At 42.0% G+C, this 26864-nt stretch overlaps 1 protein-coding gene across 1 annotated transcript in view; it reads left to right on the plus strand.

Annotated features, from left to right (window-relative positions):
• Nucleotides 1-26864, plus strand: part of KIRREL3 (kirre like nephrin family adhesion molecule 3) — a 1393929-nt gene that overhangs the window by 878533 nt on the left and 488532 nt on the right. The window contains exons 3-4 of the mRNA XM_030221488.1: nt 10834-10983; nt 18657-18806. Of these exons, the coding sequence (XP_030077348.1) occupies nt 10834-10983; nt 18657-18806 (300 nt within the window). The remainder of the gene's footprint in view (nt 1-10833; nt 10984-18656; nt 18807-26864) is intronic.

Genomic DNA, 26864 nt, shown 5'->3' on the forward strand with positions numbered 1-26864 from the left:
TGCCCTTCCCCAAATTTACCTTTTCTTTTATTGTTTTTCAAAAGGTGAAGGCGGCGGCAGTGATTCCCATAGGCTGCCCTGCCGTTGGTCCTGGCCCCTTCTTTCTACTGCAACCTGCCGCTCTGATATAACATCCTGTTTCATCAGAAGCGGACCGCGGCAGTAGAGAGAAGGGGCCGGGACCAACGGCAGGGCAGCCTATGGGAATCACTGCCACCACCTCCACCTTTTGAAAAACAAGAAAAGGTACATTTGGGGAAGGGGGTTGGGGGAGGAAGAGTGGAGATATCAGATTGTGGCCGGGGGTGGCGGCGGAGGAGTCGGGGCAGCAGAGGAGGAGCTGGAGCGGCAGTGGAGGAGCCTGAGCGGCAGCTCATTCCTTGCCTCATGCAGCAGATTATCTTGGCCTGCCTCTGTATTCAGGGGCTGTTCCATACAGGCATTTGAAAACAATGGTGAGGAGTTTAAATTCAACCTTCGCCTTTCAGGGGAGCCAATGTAATTTTAGTAGGAATGGAGTGGCATGTTCCTTCCATTTTCATAAGAACATACGAGCATAAATATTGCCATACTGGAACAGACAGAAGGTCCATCAAAGCCCAGCATCCTGTTTCCAACAGTGGCCAATCCAGGTTATAAGTACCCTGGCAAGATCCTAAAACAGTACAAAATATTTTATGCTGCTTATAAGCAGTGGATTTTCCCCAAGTCCATTTTAATAATGGCTTATGGACTTTTCTTTTAGGAAGCTATCCAAACCTTTTTTAAACCCTGCTAAGCTAACTGCTTTTATTACATTCTCTGGCAACTAATTCCAGAGTTTAATTATACATTGAGTGAAGAAATATTTTCTCCGATTTTTTTTAAATTTACTACTTTGTAGCTTCATTGCGGTGTCCCCTAGTCCTAGTATTTTTGGAAACAGTAAAAAAGCGATTCACATCTACCTGTTCCACTCCACCTCTATCATATCTCCCCTTAGCCGTCTTTTCTCCAAGCTGAGGAGCCCTAACTGCTTTAGCTTCCTTCATAGAGAAGTCATCTCATCCCCTTCATCATGTTTGTCACCCTTCTCTGTACCTTTTCTAATTCCACTATATCTTTTTTGAGATGCGGTGACCAGAATTGCACACAATATTCAAGGTGCAGTCACACCATGGAGCGATACAAAGGCATTATAACATCATCATTTTTGTTTTCCATTCATTTCCTAATTATACCTAACATTCTATTTGCTTTCTTAGCCGCCGCCGCCATCACACACTGAGCAGAGGGTTTCAACGTATCAACGATGACACCTAGATCCCTTTCCTGGTCGGTGATTCCTAGTGTGGAGCCTTGCATTATGTAGCTATAGTCTGGGTTCCTCTTTCCCACATACATCACTTTATACTTGCTCATATTAAACATCATCTGCCATTTGCATGCCCAGTCTCCCAGTCTCATAAGGTCCTCTTGTAATTTTTCACAATTCTCTTGCAATTTAACAACTATCCTTCTCCTGTTAGCTTGGCTGCTGTATTTTCTACCACCTGGAGCTTCCTGATTTGTTTCTTTGGGAGGCCTAAGTATGTTATATTGCAGTAGTCCAAAATAGTTAAGACCAGTGCTTGCATAATGATCTGAAAGTGTATTGCATACAGCAGATGTTTGATATGATGGAGTTTGCAAATTTGCAGGGGCCATAGGTGGTCGGTGGCCCAACTGTTTGGGGAGGCTAAAGGGGGTGGGGTTGCGGGCGGAGCTTAAACCCATAATTGTCACCCAGCATCAAGTACCCCTTCCTCCCACCCACCTAGCACCAGGCACCCCTCCCACCCAGCATCAGGCAGGCAGGCAGGCACCCCTCCCTCCCTCCCTCCCACCCACCCACCCAGCATCAAGCGCCAGGCACCCCACCCAGCATCAGGCCTGCCTGCCTGCCTTCCTTCCTCCCTCCCACCCAGCAGCATCAGGCCTTCCTCCTTCCCACCCACCCAGCATCAGGCCTTCCTCCTTCCCTCCCTCCCACTGAGCACCAGGTCCAGTTCCCGCCCCCCCCCCCCCCTCCGAAATTTAAAACTTGATACCTGCTCGGGGTTAAGGGAAGGCGGTGTCGGCAGCGACACAGCACGTCAGCACCAGTGAAACGCGTGCTGGTTTGGCGCACCTTCAGCTTCCCTTTGTTCTGTCTCTCAAGCGCTGGTCCCTGACTTGTTCATTCCTCTCCATGGTCACGCCCCCTTCCGAGTTGCATGCAATTCAATTTAGGCACCCATTGTACAGAATAGCAAGTAGCCAGGTTGGTACCCAAATCATAATGGGCCAATTAAGTGCTTTGTTATCTCCAATAATTAAATCATTGGAGCCTACTAACTAATGATTTGGGGTATTGATCTAGGATCTGCCCCCAATGATGCCCAAATTTGGGGAACCTTTATAGAATCCAGGGGATTATGGACATCTTGTATAAATTAAGCCCGTTCTAAAATCCACATTTACATGTGGATGTTGTTTCCACGTTTAAATCACAGAATTTCCATATGGAAATTACAAATATGGCTTCAAAAACAACCTCCTATATCTAATTTGTATAAGGTAACATCTCTAGAAGCATTTTCCAGATTTGATATTAGTACTGATACTGTTTTTAAAGTTAGTCATCCTAGATTTCTTCTAGTTGTTGCAATAATTCACAAGATTGAATTTTTTTCCCCTATGAAGTACTTATTGATTGCTTTTAGATTAGCACCATAAATCAATTACCCTCTCTTTGTTAGAGTGCATACAGAGATGAGTCATTTCATCACGTGAAGTTCACATACTGGAGCAAGGTGTTCTAAATAAATTTTACCCATGATCTCCGATACAGGAGAGTAGAATGATCATTCAAACTTGAACTTGCAGAGTTTCCACTGGCTGTAGGAAAGGTTAATGGAGGCACTGGGGTACAACTAAAAAAACTGGTAATACGAAAGAGGGACAGTAACCAGACAAACAAATCGACTTTCATTTCCAGTACTTTCAACAGTACCCATTTAGGGCCCTGTTTACAAAGGCACGCTTGTGTTTTTAGCATGCGCTAACCGTGTAGATGCCCATAATATTTCTACGGTTAGTGCGAGCTAAAAACATTAGCATATCTTTGTAAACAGGACCCTTATTTTTTAAATAATATATTCAATGAGTGGCACTTTTGAATGAAGTAGAGCTGTTGCATCCATCTACAGGCACCGGGCATCTCTTGTTGGATGGCAGAGTTGTTTGAATTAGTTACCCTAGGGATCTGTTTACTAAGCCGCGCTAGAGGCGCGTTAGTGTTTTTAGCGAGCGCTAACTGTGTAGGGGCCCGCAATATTCCTATGGGCACCTACACAGCGCATGCTAATCATGTGCACGAGCTAAAAACGCTAGCGCACCTTAGTAAACAGGACCCTTAATGATCTTTTAGGGGCATTTGGTTTTCACCATTGCCAAAAAATGTTTTTAAAAAATGTAAATACCTCTAAGTTAAAAGTTGTAGCAGTATTGTGGCTGGTACCAGCAGGAGGACACTTCTGATTAGACAGAGAGTAGGATTTTCTGACATGCAAAACACTAACCAATTCCTGATTCCCCCAAAGTACAGGTCACAGACATGTCATTCATATCAGTTTTGCCACCTTGAGAGCTGCAGCCTTCAATGTGAAATCACAGCTAATAAGACCCAAAATAATAATAATAAAAAAATATGCAGATCGCGCCACTTTCATTTTTCCTTATCCAGCAGGCCTCTTGTCATCATAAAGCACAGAGAGAAAGAAGGGGGGGGGGGGGGGGAGAGTTGATTAAAATTTCCTATGAAATCAAATTTGCAAGCTTAAATCGAAATGAGCAGTGTTACCAGCAGTATTCAAAGCCAATTCCAGTTTTAATGAGTCTCCTTGGTGGCCAGGGTAGAATCTCATTAAGCACATGCACGAGTAATAAAAAGTGCATTAGTAACTAGCGTATGCCTTGGCTTACCAAACCTGGCACCAGCATCAAACAAGTCACCAGCTGTACCTAGACCCAATGCTGAGAAAAACAAAGTGCATCCGCTAAGAAGCTTAAGCAGTTTACACAGCGGCACCTTCCTAACACAGTAATTTCTAATTTTGCTGCTTCTTGCACATACAGTTAAGTTGCATAGAAATGAAATTGTGCTAAACTCAGAAGGTCAAAGCATAACCAGACAATATTGTACTGCTGTGAAGTGCTTAATGCTACAGATGTGTGCATTGTACTTTAAAACATGTTTTGCTTAAGGGAAAGAGGAGTGGCCTAGTCTTTAGATTAATGGCCTAGGACAATGTTTCCCAAGTCTGGTCCTGGAGTACCCCTTGCCAGTTAGGTTTTCAGGATATCCACAATGAATATGCATGAAAGAGATTTGCATATAATGGAGGCAGTGCATGCAAATCAAGTTCATGCATATTCATTGTGGATATCCTGAAAACCTGACTGGCAAGGGGTACTCCAGGACTGGACTTGGGAAACACTAGCCTAGAACAGTGGATCCCAAACCTGGTCCCAGAGGCACCCAAGCCAGTCACGTTTTCAGGATTCCTACAATGAATATTCGTGAGAGGGATTTGCATGCACTACCTCCACTACATGCAAATCTATCTCATGAATATTCATTGTGGGTATCCTGAAAACCTGACTTGGATGCCTCCAGAATCAGGTTTGGGAACCACTGGCCTAGGAACCAAGATATTAGGGTAAGAGATTCAAATCTGACCTTTCCCACTGATTGTCATGATCTTAGGCCCAATTCTGTAACTCCTACTGCTTAAAGTACCCGTGCAGAGGGTAATTTTATAAAAGAGCACCAGGTTAATATGGCAGGAAGGAACTTGTTTTATAAAGTCTTTGGCCCTATGGGGTATTAGGATTTAGAGCGGGAACATTCATCGGCAGTTGGGGATAGGAGGAGAATAGTGAGCATTGGGCCACTAGTAGGCTCTTTAATCAGGGTGGAGGGCTATCAGAGTCAAGGCACTCCGCCAGAATAGATTATGTTTTGGAAGATCCTACTAGAGGTCTCCCCAAGATCACAGTGAGAAAGGCTTTGTAGTTGTAGGCTTTATTGGTAAGGTCAGGGAGTACACATATAGTTTAGGGTGGCCAAGCCTAGGGCACGTAAGGGGAGGGGGGGTAAAGGGAAAGAGGGGGGGAGGGCTACAAGGGGTATAAGAGGATGGACAAAAGCAGTTGATGTGTTGTGACAGTTGCATATTGTTTCATGTTTTATTTTGTATACAGTGACCCTCTGGTGGTATTTTACCCAACATCGGGTGTTTTTCAGAAGAGGGTTTAAGAAGGGTAGAGGGGAGGAGAGGGAGGTTGATTGGGGGGGAGGATAAAAACGGGGAGAAAATCAATTGACAATTATCAGTAAGACAGTTGTTGGATTGTACTATTCATGTGCTCTGGATGCAATATTGCACATGTATATTCTGTCCTTGTTGTCAATAAACAGATTTAAACATAAAGACACATTAGCACCTATACCCCCTAATTCTGTAAAAATCGCCAAAACTTAGCATGGAAATTTAAATAACAAGCAAATTAGTGCCAATAATTGGCTTTTTTAACAAGCAAATATTGGCACTAATTAAATTTATTTGAACTTTATGCATGTAAATTAGGCACAGTGATCTGAAAAAGGGGGCGTGGAAATAGGAAGGTCATGCGTAGAACGAGGCATTTTTCTAAAATTAACATACATTGTCATAGAATAATGGGGTACACACCTAATGTAGACACATACACATTTCAGTTGGTGGAAATGGCCATGCCTAAAGTTAGGTGCGATTCCCAGGCATAAGTGCTATTCTATAAACCGTGACTAACTTATAGTGCAGCTTATAGAATAGCACTTTTTTCTGCACTGATTTGTTTTGGGTGCCATATATAGAATTTACCTCATAGTGGCAATTCTCAGTTTAGGTGCCCTGATGCCATGTGCTTAGCACCAATTCTATAATGGAATCTTGGTACCAAGATTCCATTATAGAATACTGGTGTAAGTCAGCATTGGCACACCCATGTTTAGGAGCGTTTTCTTACTCAGGTGTAGGTTAGTGTACCTAGGTGTATCAAGAGACTCACATAGTTTACAGTATTAAATAAACAATGCACATACCTGGGAGACACCCATAATCTGCCCATGCTCTATTCATGTATATGCCCCCTTACTTGGCACTACCTTATAGAATAGCCCCTAGTGCCTGTCAGTCAAGGGCATCTTGGATGCACCTAACTCTAGGTGCCACTTTATAGAATTGCCCCCTAAGGGGGAGATTGTATATACGGTACCTAAAAAATCAGCGCTGAAATCTGTGCCAATTAAGCATATTCTATCATCGGCACCCAGATTTAGGCGCCGATTATAGAATATGCTTAGTGGATATTTCAGCGCTTAAATCTTTACACATCTATTTACACCAATTAAATTTGTGACCTAAATCCTGGCATGGGCCATATTCTAAAAGTAGGCGGGTAAATTTTGGAACGCCCACAAAACAGCCATTTCCCCCCGCCCATGATCACTCCTCTTTTGTCCTGCACGCGTTAGAAATTCGGTGCACATCGATACAGAATACGCTTAGCGAGTTGTGTGCCTAAATTCTAATCAATGCCAATTAGTGCTCATTATTGCTTGTTAGGTGCTGTTATCAGTGCTCATTAGCTTAAGTCAATTGAGTTGTGCGCATTGTTATAGAATCCGCACCGATTTCAGCACGGATCTCTAGGTGCGCCAGGGGTGTGGCCAGACTTCGGCGGGACGGGGGTCCAGAGCCCGAGGTGAGGGGGCACATTTTAGAGCCACCCCCCGGAGCCGCCAACGCCACTGCATGTTGTAAGTGCAGGACGTCAGACTCAGAAACAGAACGAAGGAAGAAGAGGACCTCAGCTGGCGGGGGTTGGGGTCCCCCGCCAGCAAAGGTAGCAGACAGCGACAGCAGGTTGACGGGTTGGTGGCGGGAGGGGGGGTTGAGAGGGTCGTCGGCAGGGGGGTCCAGGGCCAAATCTACGGGGGCCCAGGCCCCCGTGGCCCCAAATAGCTACGCCCCTGAGGCGCGCTATATAGAATCTGGGGGAAGTGTCTTTAAGAAATGTTAACAGAAATTCTGTAGAAATAGTGCCTGGACTCTGGTTCGTTCTGCCCAAACTCTTCACCAGAGCACACCTACTCTACATGTATGCCTCTGTATGCATGGAACATACTATTAGGCATGACCTAATTTTATAACAGGCATTTGATGAGGGTAAATCAGCATTTTGTGCACAAAGTTTTATAAAATTATCTCCTTAGATTAGGATGGTTGCTGATTTAGGGCCCCTTTTACTTAATTGCGCTAACAATTTCCATGCGGCAAATACAACGAAGCCAATTCAAATTGAATGGGCTGCATAGCATTTGCCACGCCAGGAATCACTAGCATGTTTTAGTAAAACGGGCCCTTAGTTTTAGCACAGCCAGATTTACTGTGTACCTCAGTATCTCACTTGTGTTGTACATTTCATTCTGCATTCCTGTAGCCAGGAACATTGCATGCTCCTGGTTGAAGCAACGTAAAGATGAGTCTGCTACCTTTTAAAAGAAACAATTCACCCACCACCTTGTTTATCTCCCACCCCATCTCCAAGAAGCCCCTCACTCTAACTCCCTTGCTTCAGCCATCCTCCATCCCCTGAAAGACCCTTTTTAGCCATCCCCTCTTCGCTTCACACCCCTGGTTCAACCATCTTTCCCCTCCCAAAAAGATTCCCCATGATATTCAAAAGCATTTAACCAGCCATGATCAGCACCTGGCCGGTTTAATGCTCCATCAAAGGCTATCTGCCGATATTCAATGGAGGACAGCCAGCTATTTCCCGTTGAATATCACTGCTAGCAAATAGCCGGTTATATCAGTCAACATAACTGGCTATCTGCCGATTTTCAGCCCCACTTTAGTGGATATATTTGGCCACATGAATATGTGGGATATCTTTAGCCAGTTTAAAGATAACCAGCTATCTTTGAATATCGACTTAGCCGATTAACTTTAAATCGGCTAAAAATAAACTGGATATTCAATGCTGGTCACTGAAAACAGCCCGGCATTGAATATCCGGGCTGACCACCGACCGTAGGAGTAAGCCGGGCTCCCTCCCATGGCCTGAATATCGGCCCCATTGTCTTCAGCCGTCCCTTCACGCTCTATCCCCCTTGACAGCTTGATTCTAATGATAGTATTAGTGAGACTATGCTAGGAGCATTTGGGTGCCATTTTGAACCTGGATGCTGACAGAGCACAAGTGATTAGGGGTTATTCTACTCCCTTCGCGCCCCCCCTCACTAGCCATCATGGAGAGTTGCTGTAGGTGCTAGGAAGGATTGAGGGTTAGGGAGATGACTGAACCAGGGAGTGGTGGGGGTGGGGGTGATATTGGTGAATGAGAGATTCCTTATGGGATATCCAGCGTAGGATTCTTAGTGATGAGGTGGAAGGGATCAGAGATGTCAGGGGGTGGGAGCAGGGACTATTTGATTCTCTGACTGCCCTCTTTAAGAGGGTTAGTCCATGTATTCGTGGCCCGATATTCCAGAGGAAAAAGGATAGCACCAGATCCAAGCTGGCGATATTTTTCTAGCCTCCAAGGTCAAATGCATGCTGTATTATTCATGTTGTGTAATAGTGAGCTGCTTGGCATGTATGTAATTGCATCTCATTATATTTTAAGTTGGGTTAAGCAAAAAAGAATATACATTAAGGGCAAATTGCTATTTAACATGCGTTATTTTACCAAATAAAATGTGTTATCCCCTTGACACCCATTAGTAGCTACTCCTCTTAAAGTGCTCTATAAATAGCAAAATTAACTCACTTTTAGGAAATTATTTGGACAGGCATCTTTATAGCAAATATACACCTTATAAATGATGAACTGTGTAGTGGTGATGTAATTGCTTTGTACTCTGAAGGCTATGGTTCAAATTTCATTGGAGAAACTTTGCATATGTAGTACCTGCTGCTACTGATCTGTTTTGTACTGCTGTGATAGAAAAAATCAGATATAAGCCTTTGATTTAAATTTACCATATAGTGCACAGGTGATGCCAGAAGGGCTCTAATTTACCAAAGGAACTGCACTGATAACATAAAAGCTATTGACTTACCAAATGAATGAAAAGAGATTGTGCTGGCATTGTAACAATAAAAGGGGTGCCCTGTTATTAACAGCTAAGAATGTTTGGACAAGAGGCTTGCAACACTGTACAGATTTGTCCATATGAGACCAGAGTAGCTGGTGTCCGCTTTAACTCCTAGACACAGTAATGTGGATTCTTCGAGCAGAGAAGGAGGAGGAGTGGCCTAGTGGTTAGGGTGGTGGACTTTGGTCCTGAGGAACTGAGTTCGATTCCCACTTCAGGCACAGGCAGCTCCTTGTGACTCTGGGCAAGTCACTTAACCCTCCATTGCCCCATGTAAGCCGCATTGAGCCTGCCATGAGTGGGAAAGCACGGGGTACAAATGTAACAAAACTAAAATGAGCATGAAGAAGGTGAAGGGGAAATGGAAGTGACCTTGTAGGAACTGAAGATTAACCTTGAAAATCTATTCATGGAAGTAGTCAACCATACTTCAACCATAGCCAGGGCAGAAAGTGAAAGAGGGATTGGAGAGATGGCAAGGATTAGAGGCAAGTGAGTTTGTCACATGTACTTAGTAGTGTTCCTTGGGAAGTACAATAGATGGAAGGGGTTAGCCTGAATTTGAAATGTATGAAGCCAGCATGGGCATGAGATTTTAGTCAGACACTCAATGGGCACAGCAACGCAGAGTGTGAATTCTGGAAGTGAGCCATGACAGCTGTTTGATATGCCTGCAGAAACATTACAAGCTCATCAGGGATTCCATTCCTAAGTGGAGTTTGCTCATAGCTCCCATAGCAAGATATTCCTGAAATTGTTCAGTTTGGTCTATTGCAAAGCTGACAGCTCCCCCTATGCCAACATTTATCATGTAGGCTGATTAGTAGTAAAGAGGTTCTTAAGATTTTCCTTGCATTCTTCATGCATGAGTGCCCAGAATATATGTCTTCCACTCTACTATGGAATAACTATAGGCTTCCTGCCAGAGAGTCATCATCTAAAGATGTTCCTCTGAAATAATCCTATAGCCTCCTCTAGCAGAACCAAAGTGCTACAGATTAAGGAAGGTGCACAGAGGGTTATTAATACCCATTTGAGAAAATAGATTAATTTAAGTAGTCCAAAGAGCCTTACGACAGAATTTTCCTTGATAAGGAAGGCGACAATCTGTATTCCCTGAGGAACACAGCTGTGAATCACCACAAAATTAGATACTTTGTAGATGAATGATCTCAAGAGACTGAATTTTGTTTGATATTTAGAGCTGTCCCAGTGGCTGTCATATGCAGGAGCTGGGATTGATGTTTCTTTCTTACAAAAGGACTTCACTGTGGCTGAAGATGTTATAGAAGCAGTGATTACAGCCCTGGAGGATGGAAACATCAGACATTATGCACTGTTGATACCTCAGGGCCATTACTACGACCCACAGTGACGTGTTCTGGAGGGAGCCCTGGCGTATGGCTGCAATAACTGGGCTAAGTAAATTGGGAGAGGGATATAATATAGGGGGATAAAGTCCCCAGGGAATTTTGCATGAAGATTCATGGCATTGTAGTGCAGTGGAGAATGGTTCTGATTATTCTAAAAGCTGGGAGGAGCAGATGGAAATTGCTATGCAAGAAAAACCCCTTGATGTCTAATATTTCCATTTAACAAGACTGTCTTCTTTGTTTTCCTCCTAGGTCAATTATCTTCCTTTACCCAGCAGCCTCAGGACCAAGTAGTGATAGCTGGACAACCTGTGAGCCTTCCCTGTGCAATCCCAGGATATCATGGAATTGTTCTATGGATTAAAGATGGACTCGCATTGGGTGTAGGCCGGGATCTCTCAGGTACAGTTTTCTTTTTTACACTTTCTTATTTTCCACTCAGAAGGCAACATCTTTTCATTATTCTATGGTTCCAATTCTCTGTAGGACCTTACTACCATATCAACCTCTTTGTCTACGTCAACAAGCAAGATGAATCAGTCACACAAGTGAGCGACATACTCCAACAGCATCAATATAGAACTTCTCTATCAGAGCTCAGAAAAAGCGTGGGGTTTCCCTCTCAACCACTGCCTCTCCAAGTCCGCTCAGTCTATTTTTGCCTACACTATTGCCCAGATACAATTTTCCCAGTTCTCTCCTGGACATGTAATGTAATGTAATTTGGTTCTTCTATGCCACCAACTCCCACTGATAGGTGGTTCAAAGCGGGTAACAGGCAAAGAAGAAAAGAAATGGAATCATTGAAAAATATATAACAATCACTTAATCAAAACGTTTTCATAGCTGCTTATATGGCGCCTTATATATTTAATTCCAAGTTACTCTTGATCCCTCCTCCAGCAAAACATTTGAATTTGAACTAGCTAGGCCCATATTTATGCCAACTGGCTTCAAATTCTGCTTCTGAGGACTGACCATGATAGTTTAGACACCCAATATCACTGTTTCAGACTGAACCATGGCATCCTGAATTGCCCTCACTATGGCCAGATGTCTCTAAGGGCATGGAACAGGGCTTTTTGAGATAAGGGGCCAGTTACCTCCCATCCCTCACCCCAACATCTTGGCAGGATTGCACAAAAGATGACGGACCAGAGGCCCCATCCTTTTTGGAGGGTAGCAGATTCAGATCATCATTCAAATAAGTTAAGACTAGCCAAAAGAAGTACCCCTTATGGAATGACAATTCCTCAAAAAAAGAAGAAAGAAGATCCCAATTCACCAGACACTGAGGTGCAGGGATCATCAGCACAGGCTGCAACTGGTCGGCGCGTGCCAAGTGCCGATTACTGGTGCGCATAGAAGGAAATAAATAAATAAATATTCCATGTGTTATGGGTGCACGCCAAATCTGAAATTACTGCCAGGAGTGCATACTGGCGTGGCAGTAGTCTCATTTGGGTGCATGCTTCACGTGCATAGAGCCTACCACAGCTTAGTAGAAGGGGCCCCTAAGTTTCTAAAATGGCAAACATAACCATTTATGTTGCTGTTCCATACCATAAGTATTTATGTGGCCATTTTCACCTATTGATACTCTAAAGATTTATTTCTTCATGGGGACATTCATTTCTAGAAAATGTTCATATTTAGTTGATCTCTTTCTACCTTCTACCTGCACAATGTTTTCTGTGCCATTGGCTGCCACACAAACTCAAAGCATAATAGATCCACCCCCATGCTATGGTAGAGATTTTTATTTTTATTTATTTATTTATGTTAATTTATATACCGTATCTTATTGCAACTGCAAAACAGAACGGTTTAAATATGTATAAAAACAACTAGTGTATACAAATAAACAAACATAGGAATTCCATTCATGACAGGAAAGCACAGCAAACCAGAATAAACTACATAATAAAATCAGTACAAATTAAAAATCTAATATACAGTTAAGCTACCCCTTTTTTTTCGTTTTCTTTTTCTTATTGACCTTATCTCATTATGCTAAGTTCTGTTCTACATAGCTTATAAAGAAAAAGGTTTTCAAAAGTTTTCGGAAATGGAGATAGGATTTCTCTAATCTGATCTCCTTTGGAAGGCCATTCCAAAGGGAGGGTGACAAATAGAAAAAAGCCGATCTCCGTGTAGATTCCCATCTAACCTTAGGAAGAGGGGGAATAACTAACCTGTTATCTGTTAGGGATCTAAGAGTTCGCATAGCGGTGTAGGGAATTGTTAAATTCAACAAGTAACAAGGATTTAATGTGTAAAAGGCTTTTTGAGTCAGAACAAGAGCCTTAAACTTTACTCTTGCTTCGACCGGGAGCCAATGCAGACGATGCAGTAAAGGTGTTACTATGTCATCCCTCCGGGCCCTGCAGATCATACGCGCTGCTGTATTTTGAATTGTTTGTAATCGCTTTAAGTTGGCTTGAATAATCCCAGCATATACAATGTTACAGTAATCTAAACGTGAAGTAATATACGCAGATGTCAGTGTTTTGAGAGAGTCCTTACTTACTGAATTTCTAACTGACCGAAGCCGCCTCAGATGAAAAAAAGATTTTTTCACTACATCGGATACTTGTTCCTCAAAAGTCAATGCGGAATCAATAATGACCCCAAGATATCTAAAGGACTTAACTGTTGGAATATTCTGACCAAATAGCATAGGTACCACAGAGGGATATGTGCCTTGCCCTACTATCCAAGATGTTATAGTCTTATCCGGGTTCAGTACCAACTAATATGTTTAAACTGATACATTTAAATTAAATATCTCTGTGGCATTGATGTAAAGGAGATGAGCATTTTTAAAATGAAGGAAAATTTCAGAATGAGAGGGCATAGGATGAAGTTGACAGGTTACAGGCTCAGGGATAATCTAAGGAAATACTTTTGTATGGAAAGGGTGATGGATGCGTGGAATAGCTTCCTGGTCAAGGTGGTGGAGACAAAGACTGTCTGAATTCAAGAAAGTATGGGACATGCATGTGGCATCTTTTAGAGAGAGGAGGAGATAATGGATGCTGCGGATGAGCAGACTGGATGAGCTATTTGGCCTTTATATGCCATCATATTTCTTTGTTTCTAAAATGGATGTTCCTGTGGCATAAGCTTCCATTTCTACATGTATTTTACGACATGTGTGTCAGCAGATCCTGTTCTAAAATGCTTGTGGAGCTTCATGTCTCCAGGAGTGGCCCAAGGCAAGATGCCACGTGAGGCAGGGCTGATATGCGCCCCCCCCCCCCCTCCAGGCCACAGTATAGCATCTCCACCCCCTTTTCCCTGAGTTTATCTTTTCCCATTTTTGAAAAGGCGGCAATGACAGTGATTCCCATGCACTGTCCTGCCACTGGCACCAGCCTCTTCTCTACTGCGGCCCGCCTCTGAGGAAGCAGGAAGTTACATCAGAGAGGCGGGCCACAGTAAAGAGAAGAGGCCGGTGCCAGCAGTAGGGCAGTGTATGGGAATCGCTGCCGCCATCGCTGCCTTATGGAAAATGGACAAAGAAGGTAACCTCAGGGAAGGGGGTGGAGGAAGGAAGAGAGAGATGCCGCTTCAGGAAGAGTGCCACCTGAGACCCCCGCCTCAGGTGGCCTAATGGTAGGGCCACCAATGCATGTCTCAATTCTGACTTGTTTGTCCTTTCTAAAATGTCACTTGTAACTTAGTGCTGTAAGTTATGCACATTTCCTGCATTTAGGCATGTACACTTACGCTAGTTCTATGGCTGGCATTAATGCGTGCATCGAACTGTATATGCCTGTGTATACCCGGTCACACTAGTGGTCTAGGAAGGAAAGTAGGTGCCACATAGACACCTAAATATAGATGTTCTGTTATAGAATTACCCCTGAAGAGTCTTTCCATTATCAAGTGTTACTGTTGTAAACCCTCTTTCTACCCTTTTTTTTTTTAGCTGTATGACATGCAGACGGCCTAAGACCTAGATGAGTTTGTACTAATTAGACCCAGTGTACTGCATTGTTTCTTCACTGATCTGATGAAGAGAAAATAACTGGCCAGATATGTTAAGTATGACCGATAGAAAGATGTAACTTGTTTGTTAACTCTTATTTCCATATGTTCAGGTAGACTAACGTAGGAACCGCAATTCTCTGCACAGGTATAAAATCCAATTCCATACTCCTTAGGGCCCCTTTTCTTTATTTGCAGGTTGTCTCATTAAAAAAGAAAAAAAATGATATATATAGAAAACATAAAAAGGCTGCTTGCCAACAAAAACATAAAGTTGTTGTTGATGGTTGGCTTTTTCTCACATTTTCTCTTTATGTTAAAGGCATCTTGCTAACTAAGGAATCACACCTATGAAGACAATGTGTCCTGCTTGTCCTCAGAGAAAGTCTGAGTTGCTTACCTGTTGCGGGTGTTCTATTAGAACAGAAGTGAGTCCTCAAAGAACTCACCTCCTCTCCAAGGAACTGGCTGGATTCCCCTTTCGTAAGCCATATACCAACTGAGGTGGCCCAGCAAAACAGCACTAGCATGGGAAATCCTGGAAATGCTCATTGTGGTGCTCTAAAACATTCTAAACTGGAAAAGCCTGATATGCAATGGTAGCTTTGTACACCGCTTAGATCCAGTGGTTTGGTTTAGCAAGTTTTTAATAAAAACTTAAGAGCATAAGAATAGCCATACTGGGTCAGACCAATGGTCTATCTAGCCCAGTATCATGCTTTTAACAGTGACCAATCCAGTCACATTTGCAAGATTCCTGCTACTGATAGGAAATTATGGACTTTTCCTCTAGGAACTTGTCCAAAGTTGTTTTAAATCCAGTTATACTGCCTGCTGTTACCACATTCTCTGGCAACAAGTTCTGGAGTCTAACAATTCAATTGAGTGAAAAATTATTTTCTCCTATTTGTTTTAAACGTATTACCATGAAATATCATGGTCTCCTTATCTTTGTATGTATTGAAAGAGTAAAAAAAATCAATTCACGTTTACCCATTCTACTCAGGATTTGTACAGCTCTATCATATTCTCTCTCAACCATCTCTTCTCCAAGCTGAAGAGCCCTAACCTCTTAAGCCTTCTTTCATATGAGAGGAGTTCCATCCCCTTAATCATTTTGGTTGCCTTTCTTTGAACTTTCTAATTACACTTTATCTTTTTGAGATAAGGCAACCTGATTTGCACACAATACTTATGGTGAGATCGCACCATGGAGTGATACAGAGGCATTATATTATTCTTTGTCTTATTTTCTATCCCTTTCCTAATAATTCCTAGTATTCTATTTGCTTTTTTGGCCTCCCCTGCACACTGAGCAGAAGATTTCAATGTATTGTCCACAATGACACTTAAATCTTTTCTTAGGTGGTGACTCCTAATGTGGAACCTTGCATCAAGTAACTATGATTTGGATTATCCTTCCAAATGTGCATCATGCATTTGTCCACATTAAATTTTAGCTGATATTTGAATGTCCAGTCTTCCAATTTCCAAAGGCCCTCCTGCAGTTTCTCACAGTCTGCATGTGATTTTATCAACTTGGAATAGTTTTATGTCATCTGAAGTTTAATCACCTCACTCATCATTCCCATTTCCAGATCATTTATAAATATGTTAAAAAGTACCGGACCCAGTACAAATCCTTGGGGCACTATTTAGTTTCCACCATTGAGAGACATGGCCATTTAACCTTTACCTTCTGTTTTCTATCTTTTAACCAGTTCCAAATTTACAACAGAACGTTCCCTCCTATCCCATGGCTTTTTAATTTTCGCAGGAGTCTCTCATGAGGGACTTTGTCAAAATCTTTCCGAAAATCTAGATGTACTACATCAACTGGCTCATCTTTATCCACATTTTTATTTGCTCCTACAAAAAAATTGAAGCAAATTGGTAGGACAAGATTTCCCTTGGCTAAGAACATGTTGATTCTGACCCATTAAACCATGTTCGTCTATGTGTTCAGTAATTTTGTTCTTTATAATAGTTTTTATCATTTTGCCCGGAACTGATGTTAGGTACTGGTCTGTTATCTCCTGGATCACCTCTGGAACCCTTTTTATGTTTAAATCATTTTTATTGAAAAGGTGATTGGTAAATTCAACAATGATATGGCTTGGTAAAACCAGTGGGAAATTCTCAAGTATGTTAAAGTCTCAAATAGAAAGAGTCACACCACTCTGTCGAAGGTGCGCTCCATATCCAAACTATTCAGGAGAAGAGGCACCTCTCTCGAACACCCATATGCCATTGCCAACAATAAACTGCGCACATTGAGTACTGATTGGCTGCTTCTCACAAATCCCACCTGATCAGTGTGTATTAAATCTGGCAGAACCCCATCCAGACAGTCTGCCAAAATCTGGGAGAAAATCTTGAGGTCCACATTAATAAGGGATATAGGACTCCAGCTTTGTAGGAGGCCTACCTGGCTTTGGTATTAAAAGCCAGACTAATGAGCGATACATTTTCATGTTGGGGAAATATTGATTCTCCACCACAGCATCAAAGCAGTCAACCAAAGGGCCAATCGATTTCGTCTGTAGAACCTTGTAGACTCCCCAGAGAACCCATCAGGGCCAGGGGCCGAGTATAATTTAAGGTCCTTGATAGCCAGTTGGGTTTCTTTAGCTGTGATCCATTGGTTAAGAAACCGTAAAGCTGTTTCCGGAAGCTTGGACATGCCAGAATTACTGAGGTAATTGCGTATCCTAGCTAATAGATATGCTCTACCAGCTGGTTCACCATAGATATTGAGCTCCTTCTCATAATAATACTACATTGTAGCTCATTAGCTCAGATTTTTCGTAAACCTCTGTCCAGAGTGGAGTACTTGTGACAGTTTGCTACTTGCAATGGCTTGATTTTGCTAATATGTTTGCAGGTGGGCCCAACACAAAATAAAAAATACAAAAGCCCAAATGCCAGCGTTTTATGACAAGTTTTGGGTGTGCTTTACACATTTTGGACATAGGTCCCTATCTGAGAAAACAAATTGTAGTTAATACATCAGTTTCAAAGCGAGGATGTGTTTGCTCAATCACATTTTGGTTGTGGAAGAAGGAGGCATAAGAAATGAAATGAGAGGGTTCATGCTACAAGGCTGAAGGATGTTGGTTTCTTCAAGGAAGACATTCTAAATTCTGGTTCAAACCAGGTCCAGTTTTCAGGATTACTAAAGCATGCAAATTAATCCCTTTTTTAGACCAAATGTAGATGTATAAAGATGGTAGAGTCCTGCTTTGTCCACATTGAGTCAAAGGTCATGTTTTCAAGAAAGTTCTGAAGGTACATGGAGACAAAGTCAATTGCTCCAAGGCCATTCAGAGTCAATAACAGAGTCAGGATTAGAACTGAGAAACAGGGAGACTTGCCCTAGGGTCACCCAAATAGTCAGTGGCTGCAATCATTTCAGAGAAGTGGTTTCTTTAAGTGCATTAAAGCAACCAACAAGTGACTAGCAACATTTCATATACTGTAGTATTTTCATCTGGACACTATTATAATTTTGAATGTGTATTGTTCTTGGAGAGCATTAATTATTGCTTTTGGAGAACACTGATTATCACAATAACAAGGGGGTACCAGTGAATGAAAAAAAATGTAGCAACTTCATATTATTGGTTGCATAATGGGTGAGTGGATTTTCTGAGGGCCTCTATTTATACAAATTGTATGCTTAGTATATTATATTTATGCATTGCTAAAATATTAAACACATTGCATAGATGGCTGTATTTTGGCAATCAGTTGTTACACCTGAACTTTCTGGAAAAGATCATTCCTTTTTTTCACAGGGGTTCCTAGACTCTTTTAGCCTCAAGGCATAACTTACATTCCATAAAGAATGCAAATTGGTAGGAATCTGAGGTGTGCCCTAGAAGTCATAATTAAAGTGGATCCTATTCAACATTTCTTTTGAAAATACTCAAAAATTAATTTTCAAAGCCTTAGGTCTGAAACAAAGTTAGAGGTTCAGAAGATACAGCCTGTTCAAACTTCACCACATTTGAGTTATGTTTTCTGATATTAATACCACCTAGATTCTATCTTTAATTAGCACCACTGTTTCTTTCTTCTAGGCTATCCACGTTACTCTGTGGTGGGTGATCATCTCTCTGGGGAGCACCACCTGAAAATCCAACGGGCAGAGCTCCAAGATGATGCAATGTATGAATGCCAGGCTATCCAGGCAGCCATAAGATCACGACCTGCTAGGCTGACAGTGCTTGGTAAGGCATCTTATACATTCTAATACTCAGGAGCTGGGGCTGCTCTACGACTGAATATCCATATTTTTTTTTCTCTGGTTAAAAGCAATGATGACTTTTAGACTTATCCCTTCCTTGAAGGAAGCAAGATTGGTAGGGGAGTTTATAAGCCCACCATCTTAGCTAAGAATGCAATAAGGCAACTCATGTTCATGCAATGCCCCACTAACATAAGAATAATTCCAGGATAAGGAAAGACCTATGACCTACTACATTTCTTTGAAGGGGTGAACAAACATGGATAAAGGTGAGCCAGTTGATATTGTGTATCTGGATTTTCAGAAGGCGTTTGACAAAGTACCTCATGAAAGACTCCAGAACAAATTGGAGAGTCATGGGATAGGAGGTAGTGTTTTATTGTGGATTAAAAACTGGTTAAAAGATAGAAAACAGAGAGTAGGATTAAATGGTCAGTATTCTCAATGGGGAAGGTTAGTTAGTGGGGTTCTGTAGGGGTCTGTGCTGGGACCGCTGCTTTTTTTTTATTATTATTATTATTATTTATTCATTTAAACAATAGTTACAAGAAACATCTTGGTTAGGATAGAGTCAATAATAAGAATTACACAAAGTGAATGTAAGAAAAAAAAAAAAAAGAAAGCAAAAAGGAAAAGAAAAAGTAAATAAATCTTTACTTTTCAAAACCTTATGACTCTCAAGTTCATAAATAGAGATCCAAGATTAAATAATCTAGGGGAGAAATATAACACAAGAACTAATTAAACGGCAATTCTTGCTCTGCTAAGAAATTGTACATCTTCTTCTTAATGCTTCTCCATTTTAACTGAGGTTATCAGTGTTGAAACGTGAACAGGTTCAGTAAACATGTATTTTTTACCCCCAAGCCTTATTATGCACTTGCAGGGGTACCTTAAAAAGAAGGTACCCCCAAGTGCAAAACCTCCGGCTTAAGGAGCAAAAATTGTTTCCTCTGTCTTCTTGTCTCCTTAGAGACATCAGGAAATAGCATTATTCTGAAACCCAGAAAAACAGACGGAAAATCCAGTTCTTATCAGTCATCAATGCAACAGTCGCCACCAAAGTAGCGGCCGTCGCCAAGTCAGAGTCAGAGGTCTCAAGCAAAAGAGAGACATCTATCGTTTTTTCTTGATCCAAATTTTCTCCTGGGACATAATATACTTGTGAAAAGGGTGGAAAATCCTTTTCCAAGATATTCAAAACTTCAGAAAAATAGCGTTTCAACATATCCAAAGGAAGAATATTTGGTAACCTAGGAAAATTGACAAATCTCAGGTTATGATTTTTAGTGAAATTATCAAATATTTCCATTTTTTGCCTGATATTTGTCACATCTTTCAACATCGTAGTTTGTATTGTTTCCAACTTCATAACCCTTTGATCAATTTTTTCTACTTTTTCGTTCAAAACTTTAGTCTCTTCTTCCTTTTTTTGCAATTCCATTTCAATATGCTTTACTTTTGGTAAAACCTCATTAACTTGTTTAAGGAAAATCTGTCCCAGGTTAGACATTAAGTCCCACAAAACATCTAGAGTCACTTCCTTTGGTTTTACCGCTAACTCTTTAGGAAGTTCAAACCTTGCTGAAGACTGCTCACAATCTTCACTTCGACTCTCAGTTTCTCTCCCTTCGTTTCCCACCGGCACTATGGGCAAACTGCCCTCCATTCCCTCCTCAGATAGAATCGACGCTTCTCCCCGGCGTTTTCCTGGGTCTGTGCCTTCTTCCAAGGGGGACCCTGTCGGGTCAGAGAGGAAAGAACTTGCACCAAGGGGTTGGGGAGGCGGAGTTTGCACTGCGGGGCTCAAAGTTGTTTCAAGACCAGGGGAAGCCGAAATCTCCCTTTCGCCGACGTTCCCTACTGGTGGCATTCCACATTCAGGTACAACTGCTCTTGGCCTCAAAAATTGGTCAATTGGACCGGGTAAAGGAGGTTGAGGCGGGGAAGCTCTGCCCGCTATTCTCCCCCTACGTTTCGGCATCTTGGGAGCGAGGTTCAGAGCGTCCTAACAGAGCGACGCCATCTTGGGGGACCGCTGCTTTTTAACGTATTTATAAATGACCTAGAGATGGGAGTAACTAGTGAGGTAATTAAATTTGCTGATGACACAAAGTTATTCAAAGTCGTTAAATCGCGGGAGGATTGTGAAAAATTACAAGCGGACCTTACGAGACTGGGCGTCTAAATGGTAGATGACGTTTAATGTGAGTAAGTGCAAAGTGATGCATGTGGGAAAGAGGAACCCGAATTATAGCAATGTCATACAAAGTTCCATGTTAGGAGTCACAGACCAAGAAAGGGATCTAGGTGTCATCGTTGATGATACGTTGAAACCTTCTGCTCATTGTGCTTCTGCAGCTAAGAAAGCAAATAGAATGTTGGGTATCTGATAGATCTGATAGACTTACCACCCAGGAATGCTAAAAAGTCATCCCGTACATTCCTTGATCTTCACTTCCCAAATTGTAAAGGTCTTAACTACAAACTAATGCATGCATCAACATTTTCCTACCTGAACACACAATTCTGGAATGCGCTGCCGCAAAATCTAAAAACGACCTATGAACAAGTTGACTTCCGAAGTCTACTGAAGACCCACCTCTTCAACAAGACATACAAAAATGATCAACAAACATGAACGCTATACACATATCCAGAAATGCCCCAACCTTATTTGGTTGTCAAACTACTATCATCTTTTTTCTCAGCATCATGTTACTATCATCTTTCTTCTCAGTTTCATGTTACCCAAAAATCTTTTGTTATCACTAAATGCACACTCTCCTTAATTCTTATATTTCTCCTATATATCTCTTATTATGTTTGCTTGTTATAATATTACATTTCACTATCATGTACCAAAACACTTCTGCTATTACTAAATGTATAATTCCTCATGTATTAACCACTATTCATGATGTATTGTAAGCCACATTGAGCCTGCAAAGAGGTGGGATAATGTGGGATACAAATGCAACAAATAAATAAATAAATTAGGAAAGGAATGGAAAACAAAAATAGCATGTTATAATGCCTTTGTATTGCTCCATGGTGCAACCGCACCTCGAATATTGTGTTGAATTCTGGTTGCCGTATCTCAAAAAAGATATAGTAGAATTAGAAAAAGTGCAGAGAAAGGCGATGAAAATGATAGCGGGGATGGGACGACTTCCCTATGAGGAAAGGCTAAAGCGGCTAGGGCTCTTCAGCTTGGAGAAAAGGCGGCTGAAAGGAGATATGATAGAGGTCTATAAAATAATGAGTGGAGTTGAATGGGTAGATGTGAAGCATCTTGTTTACGCTTTCCAAAAATATTAGGACTAGGGGGCTTGCGATGAAGTTACAATGTAGTAAATTTAAAACGACAGACAGCTTTAAAGACAATAAGCGCCCTTACAGAAAGCCAATGAAGCCTTTTTGTATGACTAGATATTCTATTCTATGCTATTTTGAGGCAGGTAGTAGAAACAAGGGACGTGAGAATGAAGTGGGGACATTATCAATGCGGACTACTGTTAAGATGTGTTATTTTACCACTAACTGGTGCTATTTTAGCACAGGTCCCATTCTATGCAATGAGACCTAGTTACTAATAATTGGGGTTAACAGTAAACTGCACAATATTCAAAGTGATTTAACCAGGCAGGAGAGACTTCTGCCCAATTCAATCACTTATTCCTGCCTATCTGCTGATATCCAGGGGCACTTAACCAGTCACTGCTGCTGAATATCAACTGTAACATTGCCCCTGCACTGTCCAGTTAGTTCCCAGGTGATAGGAAGGTAGGGGATTAAGGGTTTACAGTCAAATTTGAAGTCAACCTAATACTCTCTGATCTGTTAGAAAAGTCTTAGTTTTTATTAATATTAAGGAAAAATAAACATTGTAAGGATTAGATTTACAGCTGATGCACAGCAAGAACATTTTTTAGTACATGGAAATCCTTCTTAATGCAAAGGAATGTGTAGGATGCATTTCAGAATTTTGCCTTGTAAAATTAAAAACATTCATATGATTGACTGTTACTATAGCTTATGAAAACACCAGAAGCAGGTTGCCATCTTTCACACCTGTCTCAAACCAATCTTTGGCTCTGGCTTCTTTAGTCTTCAAAGGATTCTCATCTTTTCAAGGTCCAGTCCATTTTTTAAATATTTATACACAATGTAAAGGAAAATTGGTTCTTCTTCTTACTGCAAAGTGCAAGGGAAGATGTTTAAGGAATTTGCTGACTTGCTAGTTCCATCAAACCACTGCTACCACTACTTAATACTTCAAGTGCAGTGAACTTTGATCCAGGAGAACTGGGTTCAATTCCCACTGCAGTTTCTTGTGACACTGGGCAAGTCACTTAGCCCTCTGTTGCCCCAGGTACATAATATGTAAACCACTTTGATTGTAACCACAGAAAAATGGTATTTCAGTCCCATTCCTTTTCCCTTTCCCTATAGTACTCCTAGAGGCCCTTTTACTAAGCCGCGTAAGCGTCTATGCGCGCCCAATGCACGCCAAAATGGAGTTAATGCCTGACTACCGCGTGGCTCTTGCGGTATTTCATTTTTGGCGCGCGTCCGAAAAATATTTTTTCTTTACAAGCACGCGTAACGGACGTGCGCTAAGTGGCATTTGGCACGCGTAGGTCATTACCGCCCGGTTACCGTGTGAGTCTTTACTGCTAGGTCAATGGCTGGTGGTAAGGTCTCAGACCCAAAATGGACGCGCGGCAATTTTGATTTTGCCACACGTCCATTTTCAGCAAAAAAACAAAAAGGCCTTTTTCACAGGCGCGCTGAAAAATGGATTGGCGCACGCCCAAAACCAATGCCTACACTACCGCAAGCCATTTTTCAGCGCACCTTAGTAAAAGGACCCCCTAGATAGTAACATACATAGTAAATGAGGTGATCCAAGTTTAAGTCATTATTATTTTTTAGAGTTCTCCTAGATATGATGCCCTTGTAGTTTTTCTAAATTCTGATGGCAGCTGTTTTACTCTGAAACACACACTTTTCTATTTTAATTGGTGTTCTTTTCCCTGCTATTTTAAAGGCCCTTTTACTAAGCTGCAGTAAGCACTAATGCATGCTTACCGCAAAAAAAAAGTGCATATTGTGTAGCGCTGAGGCCTCCTGCAGTAATTTTGAGATGCGTGCGTACTCCCCGTGCCCTTTTAGGAAGCCCTTTCTATCGCAGCAGGTAAAAAAGCCCCTAGCACACATGGTCATGCAGTAAGAGATTACTGCCAGGTTATCGCCACACAAGCCAATTTTCCGGGGGTTTGTTTTCCCCTGGAAATGGCGCACGCTTGGGACGGAACTACCGCCAGCAACCTCGTTGGGCCGGCGGCAGTCCCGAAAGTGCGAGTGGTAAGCCCGCGTTGGGCTTACCGTTTCTCTATAAAAGGGCCCCTTTATTTTTTTAGCGCTGGGGCAGGGCGGGGTCAGAGAGTAGGCACGTTCTGGACTAATCGGTTAGCATAGCTACATTGCCACAAACTGACCGATAAGCGCGTGGGGTAGCATGTAAGCTCTTACCGCCTACAAAATAGGTGTAGGTAAGGGCTTGTGTGCTAATGGCCACGTACTAATGGGAAAATTAGCATACGGCCATTAATGCTGGAAGTAGAAAAATCGACCATTTTACCCATGTGGAAAAAATGGCCTTAGCACATGGGAATGACCCGCATAAACATGCACTGAGGCCACTTTTTAATCATATCTGAGTAAAATGGCCCCTTAATGTATTATTATCATTTTATGCGAACCATTTTGACTTTTTCAAGGAAGAAATAGTGGTATATCAAGATTTTAATAAACATAAACATTTAGGTTGCAGTATCACAAATGATGTCACACAGCATGAACCATTCAGACAACAATGGGGGTGTGATTGGTGTAGCTGATAAAATTTTAATGAGTAAAGTATAGTATATCTCACGAATGCAGGGGAAAGCATGGAGCACATTACAGAAGTAAGAGCAGCCTATGATGGGAATTTCTACCTCATGCATTTTGTACTGCATAGGGTACAGTTTTCCTTTTGATCAGTTAAATATAAAAGCTAAACTGCAGAATTAGAGTTTAGCAATTTATCTGTATTGGGAAATGTAATGAGCTTATAGTGTTATTTGCCCCAGGTTATAATGGCTATTATCTGGTTGGTATATATATCATGCCATACATTGGGTTTTCTCACTTGTGTTATAGAGTGCAGACAGTTGGTATTAACGGGTTGGATTGCATGTCACCTAGGATAGATTGTGCTAGTCCTAGCTTTACACCATTGCCATTCCTCAGGGAGATCAGAACCATAGGGCAAAGCTTGTCCTACGTGTCATATGGAACCATCTAGTAACTCAAGGCAGGAAGCCGTGGGTACTCTCACAGAGGCCACAGCCTGTGTAAATTGAAATCCTTGGAATTTCTGAAAGGTTCCAGCAGCAGGCCTGCAGCAATTCATCAGTTCTGAGCTGTCAGCAGTGTGCCATTTGATTTTCAGATGCCCCTTAGCCTGTACTGGTGAAACCTGTGTATCCCAAAATGCTGAAACTGTGTGCCTGACTGAATGGATTATTGAAAAGAGACTGGATGGGGGAGAAGCTTTCAGAATGGTTCAGTAATGATTAATGCTATCTAAATTTCTTCATGTGTGTCGTATCATAGCCAATGTTGACAGGTTCTAACCTCATTATTTGGATTTAGGTTTCATTCAGGTCCTACCCAATAAAACAAAATCAGGGAAGCAAAAAAAAATCAGCATAAAATATACAGTGGGGGAAATAAGTATTTGATCCCTTGCTGATTTTGTAAGTTTGCCCACTGACAAAGACATGAGCAGCCCATAATTGAAGGGTAGGTTATTGGTAACAGTGAGAGATAGCACATCACAAATTAAATCCGGAAAATCACATTGTGGAAAGTATATGAATTTATTTGCATTCTGCAGAGGGAAATAAGTATTTAATCCCTCTGGCAAACAAGACCTAATACTTGGTGGCAAAACCCTTGTTGGCAAGCACAGCGGTCAGACGTCTTCTGTAGTTGATGATGAGGTTTGCACACATGTCAGGAGGAATTTTGGTCCACTCCTCTTTGCAGATCATCTCTAAATCATTAAGAGTTCTGGGCTGTTGCTTGGCAACTCGCAGCTTCAGCTCCCTCCATAAGTTTTCAATGGGATTAAGGTCTGGTGACTGGCTAGGCCACTCCATGACCCTAATGTGCTTCTTCCTGAGCCACTCCTTTGTTGCCTTGGCTGTATGTTTTGGGTCATTGTCGTGCTGGAAGACCCAGCCACGACCCATTTTTAAGGCCCTGGCGGAGGGAAGGAGGTTGTCACTCAGAATTGTACGGTACATGGCCCCATCCATTCTCCCATTGATGCGGTGAAGTAGTCCTGTGCCCTTAGCAGAGAAACACCCCCAAAACATAACATTTCCACCTCCATGCTTGACAGTGGGGACGGTGTTCTTTGGGTCATAGGCAGCATTTCTCTTCCTCCAAACACGGCGAGTTGAGTTCATGCCAAAGAGCTCAATTTTTGTCTCATCTGACCACAGCACCTTCTCCCAATCACTCTCGGCATCATCCAGGTGTTCACTGGCAAACTTCAGACGGGCCGTCACATGTGCCTTCCGGAGCAGGGGGACCTTGCGGGCACTGCAGGATTGCAATCCGTTATGTCGTAATGTGTTACCAATGGTTTTCGTGGTGACAGTGGTCCCAGCTGCCTTGAGATCATTGACAAGTTCCCCCCTTGTAGTTGTAGGCTGATTTCTAACCTTCCTCATGATCAAGGATACCCCACGAGGTGAGATTTTGCGTGGAGCCCCAGATCTTTGTCGATTGACAGTCATTTTGTACTTCTTCCATTTTCTTACTATGGCACCAACAGTTGTCTCCTTCTCGCCCAGCGTCTTACTGATGGTTTTGTAGCCCATTCCAGCCTTGTGCAGGTGTATGATCTTGTCCCTGACATCCTTAGACAGCTCCTTGCTCTTGGCCATTTTGTAGAGGTTAGAGTCTGACTGATTCACTG

Source organism: Microcaecilia unicolor, chromosome 12, assembly GCF_901765095.1.
Source record: "Microcaecilia unicolor chromosome 12, aMicUni1.1, whole genome shotgun sequence".
Lineage (NCBI taxonomy): Eukaryota > Metazoa > Chordata > Amphibia > Gymnophiona > Siphonopidae > Microcaecilia > Microcaecilia unicolor.